This window comes from Staurois parvus, unplaced genomic scaffold (genome assembly GCF_062004578.1).
Source record: "Staurois parvus isolate SC_StPar_1 unplaced genomic scaffold, SC_StPar_1.0 ptg000102l, whole genome shotgun sequence".
NCBI classification, from domain to species: domain Eukaryota; kingdom Metazoa; phylum Chordata; class Amphibia; order Anura; family Ranidae; genus Staurois; species Staurois parvus.
In genome coordinates, this window is record NW_028317898.1 from 3,038,047 (window position 1) to 3,050,449 (window position 12,403).

Below are 12,403 nucleotides of genomic sequence, written 5' to 3' on the forward strand. Positions count from 1 at the left end.
TCTTCATATTTCCTTGCCATTTATTTATCTCTGCTTAATACAAGTAGGTGGGTGGACACAGCAGAGATCTTTGAATAAAAATAAGAGGCGGCTACTGTGGGAAATATATAATTTTCTCACACTGTGAAAATAAATAGTAGATTGGCTAATGACACGAAAATCACTTTCATTGTGCATTATATTTTGTGGAACTAAATTGACAAAGCATAGTTGCGCTCCCAAAAGGTATAGGTTTCCCATGCGTCATAACTCCCAATAAATGAATCTTCTTTTTTCATTACAGAGACCTTAATGGACACTCGGACGGCCACAGCAGAGCTAGGCTGGACGGCAACTCCTTCTTCTGGGGTGAGTGTTTTATATGGCCAGTCCACCCAAAGTTGATATTTTGTTATAGGTGGTGTCTGGTGGGCTGAAATGTCCCAATGACCTCTTATATATGTTGCAGTACTCATCTGTAATATCTTCCTGCCATAGTTCCTTGCTCTGTTCCCCACCATTGGAGTGGATTTACTAAAGGCAAATAGACTGTTGCAAGTGCTGTTGCTCCAGAGCTTAGTAATTAAGGGGAAGCTCTGCTGACTTCCATCATCCAATCATGTGCAAGTCAACATTTTTTTTTTATTTTCCTTGCATGTGATTAGGCATTCTTTTTAAAGTGAAGCTCCATCTCATTTACTAAACTCTGGAGCAACAGCCCTTGCAAAGAACAACTTCACTTAGAAAAGTGCACAGTTTATTTACTTTTAGTAAATCATCCCCATTGTCTGGTGTTTCCAATAATTATTTTGCATTCTTGCATGCTATACAATAAATTAAGAATCCAACAGAAAGACTTCTCTTGTAATGGCCACTGCTTATTAAATAAACTCCTTCTATTGGAAACCCTGAGTGACATAAGAAACTGTTAGGTGTTTCAACATTTTAACACATTTTGTTGCAGATTCCTACCTTTTGTTATTCTGACAAAGTAGCTGTTTGCTGTGTCCATGTGCCCAGTGAATCTGTATGGGAGTGATTCCATAATTATCTACCAGCTGCTGCACCTGCAGGGCTCTAATGAGGAAACTGCAGGGTCTGCATTTTAGACATGACCTTTAGCCTGGGTTTTCATATATGCAGTGCGGTATATCACATGTGATTTGCACAGGAACTGCACCGTATTCCTGTGCAAATCACATGTGATTTGTGTGCGGTGCAAATGGAGCCATGTATTTTGTATGGCTCTAATCGCACCGCACCAAAAACGTGCAGGACCCTTTTGTTGGGTCCACACTAGAATCGGATTGCATGGGTATTCACACCTATGCGATCCGATTCTGCATTTTGCAAACCGCTTTCGGGGTGCTGTAACTTAACATACACACCCGCAGCGGTTCACATGAAAGGGGTGTAATTCTGATGTGGTGTTTAATTCACACTGAAAACGCTGCAAATTCCACACAGCATCAGTGTGAACCTGAGCTAAGACATGATTTGCTTTGGGAGTGTCACACCAAAAATGACAGTGGATGCCAAAATCTGACTGGTATCTGCAGACTTCTGGGAAAATTAGTAAGCCAATAACACAAGCAGGAAATGCCATTTCTGGGGGCATTCTGTACACCATCTGCGTACAGAACACCATAAGGTTGTCATATTGCATTGAATTTACAGAAAATTACAGCACTGCATTTTTAAAAGAGAAGGTCCTTTTAAATAACATTCAATTACAATATGACTTGTGTTGCAGTTGTATATGCTATATTATTATTTTTTTATTTGCTTTTCTCCAATGAAAGTGGAATTACCCTTTAAATCAGCTAAATACAATCCAGTAGATAAAGTTCTGCAAACTTACAGTTATTTTTTTTTAGGAAGCAGTCACAGCCTAGCTAAAAATGTTAAAAAGCCTGTTCCCTGCCGGAGAAGGACTGGTGCTCTTGGTGTGGAAGCAGTAGTCTCTTTGCAGAGATGCCAGAATGCTGCAGAGAATGGCCTGTGCTCCTGTGTTGAAGCAGTAGTGTCTCTACGTAGAGACTACTGCTTCCACACAAGGATTTTATATACCAAGACAGTTTACACCACACTTTTAATACTGTATATTCACATCAGTTCCTGCCCTTAAAGTGGTAGCAAAGTTAAAAAAAACTTAAAAAAAAAGTGTTCCCCCTGCAAGGTAAAGGCATAATGTGCTAATATGAATTGCAAACTAGCATATTATGAAAACATTACCCTGAAACAAAACCCTCCAGCAGCGAGCTGTCACCATTGCAGGGGCTTCCATCTTCAACTGGTCTTCCTTCCAGGTCTCCAGGCAGCTTGAATGGCCGAGCTGAGATGACATCACTCCTGTGCATGTGCGCAGGAGTCACGGCCATGACACAGAGCCCTGAATTAAAGGCACGGGTATGCCGTTACTTCAGTGTGCATGCGCCAGTAATATCAACAGCTGCCACTCACTAAAATATCTCCTAAACAGTGCACGTTTAGGAGATATTCATTTTACCTACAGGTTAGCTTTATTATAAGTTTACCTGTAGGGAAAAATATAAAATTGAGTTTACTACCACTTTAAGGAGCTTACAAACTAAGATCCCCATCACACATGCACACATACTAGGGCCAATTTAGACCAGAGCCAATTTACCTGCCAGCATGTTTTTGGGATGTGGGAGAAAACCAATGTGCCCAGAGAAAACCATTGTATACACAGGGAAACACCATGCAGATAATGTCCTGCCTGTGATTTGAACAAAAGACCTTTGAGACAGACGAGCTAAGCACTAAGCTGCTGTGTTGCGTATATTTCATGCTCCTTGGTGATTGGAGAGCACTAGCTCTGAGTCTGACTCAGCAGGTACTATGTTAGACCTCTGCATAGAGACCCCTGCTTCCACACAGAGTTTTCTTCTCTGCAGCATTCTGGCAGGGAACAGGTTCACTCAGGCTGTAGTTGTTTTCCAAAGAAAGTAAACTGAAAGACTTTGCATACCTTTGTTTTGTTGATGCACCTGAGATTTATTTCCATGATTAAATCTGAAAGTTCATTTGGGCTTTTAACATCAGTCTTGAGTGAACTGACACTTTAAACCTATTCAAAATTGGCCTTAGTCAGTAAAGTAGCTGAAAGAGCAATGGGATTATTTAAAAGATAGTAAAGCTAAGAATGAATTCACATTTCAATTTACTTAAAGTGATCCAGAGGTCTCTTAAAAGCTCCAAACATTTGGCAGCTTTATAGATATGTGATTATATGTGTGTGCAATTTTAGCTGCCTGATTTACATGTCTGCCTTAGGTTGAGGAGGCTGAGGGTTTTGCTCAAAACAGTGAAAAATGACTTCTAGTTGCTTGTTTTGGGTTACTACTATTTGAAAACGAATCTGTGCCTTATTAGATAAAATCAATATAGTGTGTACATGTGTGTATGGCTTTAAAGCATGTGTCAAGGAAATATAGCAAAGCAAAATATGCAGTAAATCTCGGCAACAAATAAACATTTCCCTGTATTTTATTTTTTTTATTTAATTCTTCAAGTGTAAAAAATACCTATCAACCTGCCCTTATGTGGGCTGCCAACACAGCATTTTTGTGGAATGAGTGGTGTCAGCCCTGCCAAGCAGTCATTAGCTAAACTTATTAATCCCTCTCTCTCTCCCGTCACTATAACACATAGCTACATAGTTAGTCTGGATGAAAAAAGGACTAATGTCCATCTACTTCAACTATTAAAAGGGAAAAAAATATAATCCTTTATATACAGTCCTATACCCACAGTTGATCCAGAGGAAGGCAACAAACCCCAAAAAAGCATAACCAAATTTGCTCCTGCAGGGAAAACATTTCTTCCTGATCCCCCTGGAGGCAATCAGATACTCCCTGGATCAAGTGTACCTATAAATGTTAGTATCCAGTTATATTATGTGTATCTAGGAAAGTATACAGGCCTTTTTTTAAAACAATCTGCTAAGCCTGGCAGAACCAGCTGTTGAGGGAGTCTATTCCACATTTTCCACCTGTCCTGATCAGCTCTTGAAAGCTGTATACTAACGATTAGATTATCGTAAGATCGCTTCGAAAGCAGTATTTTTTGTGCGATTTTCTGATCATATTATGTGTGTTCAGGCCTTAAGGAGGAAGTGCACTAATCCGTAGAAATCAATCAGAATTTACTTTGCAGAAGTTACACCAGCACAGATAGGTTGCTGAGGGTGCTACAGTGTGCTGTTTATGGAAAAGACCTATATTTGAGAAAAAAACAGCTTGGACATCTTTTACCTGCTCCCAATATACATTCAGGTAGTCCATTGTCTTGAAGAATGTGATGTGAGGTGAAGATGACTGGTGTAAATGAATGTACTCTGAATGAGCTGGTTTCTTCTTCTCAATCTTAAAAGGAAGAAGTGTAATCTTCTTCCAGTAGCACAAGTGCTTTTCCCTTTTCACACCTCGGACTTGCCTGGTACATACTCCAGAGGTGTTAAGAGCAATGCTACACAATGTTATCATATCACTCAAAGTCCTTAAAAGATAGCTGGTGGAGTCAACCTCTAAAAACCTGGCACAGGCCCTTATATTTTTTTGGAAGCTTACATATTTGCTTCTCTTTACTGTACTTTATATAGAATTCTGGGATAGAACCTAAAATCTAAACTTAAAATTGCTCCCTCACCCTTCTAACACCTATACTAACTACCCTGTGTAAGGAAGATGCTTATACTTACCTATTCTCAGGCCCCTCCGGTCTGGTCATCTGATTAGCTCTCCTGTGTCAGCTAGCAGCAGCTTCATCGGAGAAGTGGGACGCCAATGGATGACCCATAGCCACCACTCAGGCATTCCAGTTGTCAGAGGTCTCTCTGCTCTCCCCTGTATCCAGCATTGGCTGACACAGGGAAAATCACATGACCGGACTGGAACTGAATATAGGTAAGTATATAGATCTTTCTTCCTAGTATATGCGTTAGAAGGGGAGTACAAGCAGTTTTAAGATTAAATAATTGTATCCCAGAATTTCACTTTAATGATTTTGTGGGGCTCTGGGAGTTTAAATAGGTAAAGTGTATTTATGGTCAAAATGCAAAATCCTATATTTATTTCCACATTGTATTTCAACGTTTTCTAGCATACTGGTATTAAAATGAATGATCCAGAAGTTTTTAAACCTTGTGTGGGAGTAGCTCAGGTGGGGGATCACCTTCCCTGGGAAAAAGGTAGACCACACAGAAGGCTTTCTTTAACCACCTTCCGCCCGCCATATAGTACAATGACGGGTGCAAGGTGGTTCTCTCGTTCTGATAGGACGTCATATGACGTCCTTCCATTCTCACCGTGCATGCGCGGCTCAGGGAGCAAGCAGCACGACGATCGCCAGTGCGCTGTGTCCCTCTGACACAGCGGATCATGGAAAGAGCCGAAGATGTCGGCTCGGTCATGTGATCAGCTGTGTCCAATCACAGCTGATCACATGTAAACATGGAAATGTCGGTCATCGGCATTTCTCTCCTCTCGAGCTGTCACGCCGATAGCTCGAGAGGAGAGCCGGTAATCGGCTTTCCGCGGAGGGGACATGTACACTGATCATCGGGGCACTGATAATCAGTGTGCCCTGATGATCAGCATGGCCCCAGAAATGCCACCTGTCAGTGTCTATCAGTGCCAGCAGCCAGTGCCCATCAGTGCCACATCAATGCCACATATCAGTGCCTACCAGTGCACATCAATGCCACATATCAGTGCCCATCTGAGCTGCCTTTCAATGTCACCCATCAGTGCCAGTCAGTGCCACCTATCAATGTCAACCAGTGCCACCTATCAGTGCTGCCAATCAGTGCCACATATCAGTGCACATCAGTGCCGCCTATCAGTGTGCATCAGTGCCGCCTATCAGTGCCAGTCAGTGCCGCCTATCAGTGCCAGTCAGTGCCGCCTATCAGTGCCAGTCAGTGCCGCCTATCAGTGCCAGTCAGTGCCGCCTATCAGTGCCAGTCAGTGCCGCCTATCTGTGTCGCCTATCAGTGCCATATACCAATGTCATGTATCAGTGCTACCTTTCAGTGCCCATCAGTGATGCCTGTCAATGCCCATCAGTTCAACCTACCAGTGCCTCCTCATCAGTGTCCATCAGTGCCACCTATCAGTGCAGCCTATCAGTGCCCATCACTGCAGCCTCATTAGCGCACATCAGTGAAGGAGAAAAATCACTTATTTACAAAATTTTATAACAAAAGCTAAGAAAAAACTTTTTTTTTTCAAAATTTTTAGTGGTTTTTGGTTTGTTTAAGAAAAAATAAAAATCCCAGAGGTGATTAAATACCACCAAAAGAAAGCTCTGTCTAAAAAAAATGATAAAAATTTCATATGGGTACAGTGTTGCATGACCGTGCAATTGTCATTCAAAATGTGACAGCGCTGAAAGCTGAAAATTGGTCTGGACAGGAAGGGGGTATAAGTGCCATGTAGGCTAGTGGTTAAAATCTGACTGGTCTTCAGTTTTTATTCAAAGGTTTGCAAAACGTCGAAACAAACAAAACAAAAATAAACCCTTGCCATCCAGGCACTAACTAAACATAGAAGTTTTCCTGTCTCACTGGTGAAGGGCTTCTCCCTGTCACAAGAAAACAAAACAATACGCAAACCTTTTCTGTTTGTGTAGCACACACTTTCATGCACAGCTCTCTCAGGAATGGCTCTCTGAGTCCCAGGCCAGGAGCAGCTCCTTGCTCCAGCCCTGTCTTATTTATACCACCTGTTGCTGGTCATCAGTGGACCACAAAATCAGGTCCGGAACCACAAAATCAGGTCCGGAACCACCTCTGCCATAGTGGCCCAGAAAACTCGGAGTGGATTTCACCTTAAACTCCCAAGTATGACCGAATGTGAGGTGACACATAGCGTCCCTCGATCACCTCGCCGTTCATACTGTCACACTTGTTAAAATTTTAAAAATGTGCACAGTCTCCATGCAGCTGGTGTCAGAATTGTCTCTCACTCCTAGCTGGTAGCACCTATGTGATTCACAAAATTAACAAAATAACATTAAAATAATCTGCAACACGTATTATTAATATTATTATAATACAGGATTTACATAGCACCAACAGATTACACAGCACTTTACAATATAAAGAGGGACAGTACAATTACAATACATTTCAATACAGAAGGAATAGGAGGACCCTGCTAATGGGAAGGTGGTACAAAAGGTAGTAGTTGCAGGGGATGATCAAATCCAGTTCTTAGGTGGAGGTGGGGTAGGTTTCCCTGAATGAATGGATTTTCAAGGATCGCCTTAAGATGGACAGGGTAAGAGCTGAATGGACATACTGGGGCAGGGAGTTCCAGAGCATGGGAGAAGTCCTGGAGGCGAGCGTGGGAGGAGGTAATAAGGGAACTGGAGAGCAGGAGGTCATGGGAGGAGCAGAAAGGACAGTTTGGCCTATATCTGCAGATGAGGTTGGTGATGTAGCTGGGGGTGATATTGTGGATGGCTTTGTATGTTGTGGTTAGTATTTTGAATTTTATACTTTGGGCTAGTGGACAGTGGTGTATTTAGGTTTTGTGCTGCCCCAGGCAACACAAACATTGTCTGCCACCACGGACATCAACCAACACCCCCCCCCCCTTCCCCCTCCCATGGAGAGAGCCTGTCATTGTGTCATTGACCAGCACCCCTGCCCCCCACCTGGGACAGTCTTCCAGTAACCCCCACTCCAGTGATAGAGAGAAAGACATTCATCTTCACAGCTCTGGACATCCCTGGGAACGTAAGTCAGGCTCTACATACACCATTAAGTAGCCCGCAGCCTCTCTCGGATCCCACCTGGTTCTCATGGCGTGCATGTCCCTTCTTTCATCCCTTCTTCTGGGGAGAGGTGCTGCCCCCCTGAAAAATGCCACCCTAGGCAATTGCCTTATATGCCTTGTGGTAAATATGCCCCTGCTAGTGGAAACCAGTGAAGAGATTGGCAGAGAGGGGCAGCAATCACGGATCGGTTAGTAAGGTGTATTAGTCTACTTATCTACTATAAATTAAATACTAAACCATTTATTACATTATTTGTGGAAAAAATGTGGTATATTGTATCATACAAAATACACAGACCAATTCCAAGCCCTGGTTCACATATATGCATTCTGAAATTGCTATGGTAGTGTGATTATACCCTGCAAATAACTTGCAGTTTGTTTGAATACCTATGTGTTTTTTATGCGACTTTGCAAGTCCTCCATTTTTGGATCTGATAGATTCACTACCCATTGAACTCCATATATATCAAAATCGCATTGTAGCCTCTCAAAAACACACATGACTCTTTTCCAAAATTGCAGTGCAGATCACCTGCATATATTTAAACACCTGTCATAGAAACTCACTTTATTCCACCTGTCAACAGATTCCTGCTCCCAAAAACACATTAAAAATGCATATATGTGAGCGGGGGCCCAGGTAAAAAAACATTTCTCAAAACCTCCTAATAATCACAAATGAGTAAACTTAAAAGAGAAGTATGAGCTTTAAAGAAAAAAACATTTATCCATCTATCCATATTCATCAATCCAATGCTGCATCTGTCCCCCACCAGTACTGAGAACTGAGTGATCAAACACTGCTGATCGTTCAGTTCTCCCCTCCGCTCTAAGCAGAGAGTGTTGACTGTCAGTCTCCGGCTCTTTGCTCTGCCCCTCCAGTACTCACTGGGCTGTGAAGGGGATGGGAGGGGCTGGCTCAGGTTCTTGGCAGATCACTGAGAGGCTGAGTCAGCTGCCAGTTCAGGCTTCTGGGTGGATGGTATATCCCATGGGAGGGATCTTTTCAGAGCCTGGACCGGCTCTATGACATCAGCTGACAGCAGACTTCAGCCCACTGTTGGGTGAAAACAGGTCACAGGAGTGCAGAACTAACTGCACTCCTGTGATCCATAGGAGAAGTATAGCCAAAGAAGCTTTGGCTATACTTTTCCTTTAAGACATTTATTCCTGTGTGCATATATGGTCTGCGATATTCACTAATAAAAAGTCCAACATGCTTCAAATCTTCAATGTGCAAACATGTTCCCATACACAATGAGATCCAAATCTTATACAAAGCCTATGCAATCTCCTCCTTAGTCAGTGCTGTATACCACTTCAATGCCCAGTGTCACAAAAACCTCTCAAGGGATGTTGGACCTCTAGGTTATAGGAGGTCAATATCAGCCTCTTCAGTACTCCAGAGCTCTGATTATAATCACTCCTTTCCACCTCTCAGGGCAGTGACAGGTAAGCCAGCTTTAGCATGGTAATGTCATACAGAAAACCCCATCCTGTGCATTATGTCCAGAGTCTTTGAGGAAGTCCAAGCCAGGTGGTAAGGAACGATTATAATCAAAGCTTTGGAGTGCTGATGAGGCCAATATTGAATGATGGTGATGTCATAAAATGAAAGTGGATGTTGTGACCATAGAACACCTTTAGATAAAAAGTACTCAAAGGACATGTTTTTTTAGAGTCAAACAATATTATTTTTTTACACGGCATAAGATAAAGAGTGGAATTTACTAAGACTGGAGCAGTTATGCATGGCAACTAGTCAGCTTCTAGATTTCATTTTCTAAGCTGAAAGGGTTAGTTCACCTTTTGAGAAAAAAATTAAAAGGCGAACTAGCACCCTACAGCCTTCCCCGTCCCCACTGTACTTACCTCTGTGGGTGATGAGCTGTCAGTGCCCGTGCAGCCAGTGTAATGGTCTGGGGATTTGAAATTCCCGATCTTCTCCCTGTTCTTTCTGTAGGCCTTCTTGGACAGGTCAGAGCAATTCTCTGTGCTCGTGCTGACCAATCAGAATCACTCAGATCTATCCTGGAAGCCCTACAGAAAGAAGGGGTAGAAAAGCGAGGATTTAAAATCTGTCTGCCTCCATGGTCAGCCAGAGGCTCTATTTGCATGTAACGGCTCTACTGATCCTCACCGGTGGCCACCCATGGCTGCCCCTGTGTGCTCCTGTAAATGTTGCCTAACTAAGCAAGCCGAAGGTAGAAGCTGATTGTTTTTTATGCACAGCTGCTCCAGATTTGGCACATTCCCCTCTTTCATTCCCTACAATTTGGCCCATGTTGATTTCTTACTTATTTAATGCATAATGTAAAATGAACAAATATTACAGAAGCAAAATTGACAGGCATTACTACCATTCTTACTTATCTTACTGTGTGACTAAACCCAGGAAGAAAAATGTAAAGTCTTACAGCTCACCTGTCCTTAGATATGATGGTTAAAAAATTCCCTCTATGGTGGTTGCAAGCCAAACCTTTGTTTGCGTCAAGAGATACTGGCGCCGATGCTGTCTGGCACTTCCAGGTGTATTGGAACATGTCGGTTCCTCCCGCCAGCCTCTACATCACTACTGTGTCCTGTAATGACAATGTAGCAGTTGGGAAGAACCAAGGAACCCAGTGGGGGATCTGCTGTGTGACACACCTTGAAGTGTTGGCGCCAGTTTCTCTTGAAGAAAAGAAGGATGTGACTCTCCATCTACCAAACTGGCATGTTTCACTTTCATGTTCCACAGTTTCCCCAGGTAAATATGTTTTCATAGCCACAGAGTCATTTTAAGAAAATAAGATGGCTGCCATGTTTTAATTACAGAAGCAGGCGACAACTATAACACGAAATCAAGAACAGTATCAGCGGTCATAGTATCCGTGCAGTCACTTTAAAGATGTAAAATGCAGCAACCTTTGTGCATATGTCTGAAATATAGCCGGCTGGGTAGCACTGACACATATTTGATAGATGGAGCTGTCACAGAGCGTTGACCCCAGAAGACTTTATAACAAATTAAGGGGGGATGGGGTGTGAATATGCAGTCCTTATGGCAATGCTGCAAGCTGCCATTTCACAAGCCCACATCTCAACAGGTCAGCTTCCCGATGGAATCTTTCCCACGCTCCATGAAACTTTACTGGATTTTTTATCATAGACATTAATGCGGAAGCAAATATTCATTTAATGACACCATTGTGTGCAAAGGATCGTGGAACTGTAAAGTTAATCCTCTGAGACAGGCTGAGGTTAGAGAGGAGGCAGCAGGAACTGCTCCTTAACCCATTACAAGATTAAACAAGGACTGTAGGCATCTCTGCATTTGAAGGTTGGAAAAGTAGTTAAAAAGCCAGTACCTAAAAATGGCAATAAATTATTTAAACATTCATTGGTAAAGGTTAAACATTATGTTACAGAATTAAAATAATAAAATTTGTTTTCCATAAAACGTTTAGGAATATGCTGGTATTATAGAAAGTAATAAAATAAATAGATACTGTATAAAGCAACGGCCATGTGGATTAGGAAAGAACAAAAAACAAAGCGCATCAACCTTGCGCTTTAACTCAGTAGGCACTTAATAAATTTATTGATAAGAAATATCTTATCAATAAATAAGGGCTCTGAGGAAGAAGGAACCCCCCCCTTCGAAACGCGTCAGCTTGACCAAGAGAGTATCTCCCTTCCTGATGGGATTTGCACGTGATTCCTAACCCAGTGTTTCGCTGTTTGTTTGTTACATGCCTTTTATATTGCTACTCTTGTGAGTATATTTCTTATCAATAAATTTATTAAGTGCCTACTGAGGTAATGCGCAAGGTTGGTGTGCTTTGTTGTTTGCTTTATGTTCTTTACTACAATTGTTATCGGGCTTCCCCAGCTTCGTTTTTGATCCACACTACCTTTGATCAGAGTTGGATGAACATTATACTTTCATCATATTGTTCGATTGGCCTTCTTCTGATCTGGGTCTCTGAGCGCAGGAGGTATTGGATTTGTGTCTACATGTGGCTTAGGAGCCAGATCATTTCAGCCTGTGTGTATGTATGTACTGTATGTACTATTTGTCCAATGTATGTTCTGTAAGCATGAAAAGGGGAAAACTGCCTAATATCCCTTATTCATTTATATATTGCAAATTGTTAAGCATGGATAACTATAATCCCAGTACATAAAGAATATTACCCCTGTTCAATACTGCAGTACCATTTGTCTTGGTAACACACAAGGATTTTGTAGTGTTGAAACCAATCATTCAGACATAAGATAATGTATAGCTGATAAAGGTTGGTGTGTTTGTTCTTTGTTTCATGGATTTTGCCTGAGTTCATCCCAAAGGTGGCATGCAACACCTATTTTTCCTAATTTCCCCCAGAGGAGAAATCTTCCAATAGGAACACTAGTTCTGCTGGTCTGGGGGTCCCCAAGGGATTCCATTAATTTGCAGGGATTTCCTCTCACTTCCTGCTTGGCTATGGGATAGTGAAGGTAAATTACCCCAATGGGCTGGTGCTCGTGGCTCCTCCCCCCTGCTGAGTGGCCCCATAGCAAGCTGACACACTGAGCAGGACTCAGCCCCACCCCTGGTCCCTCCTCACAAGCTGTGATTGACAGCAGTG

General features: G+C 42.3%; 1 protein-coding gene across 7 annotated transcripts in view; it reads left to right on the plus strand.

Annotated features, from left to right (window-relative positions):
- The window catches only part of EPHB1 (EPH receptor B1), a 380,977-nt gene that overhangs the window by 129,600 nt on the left and 238,974 nt on the right, over positions 1–12,403 (plus strand). For all 7 annotated transcript variants that reach the window (XM_089671247.1, XM_089671241.1, XM_089671245.1 and 4 more), the window contains exon 2: positions 284–348. In XM_089671247.1, the coding sequence (XP_089527373.1) occupies positions 284–348 (65 nt within the window). The remainder of the gene's footprint in view (positions 1–283; positions 349–12,403) is intronic.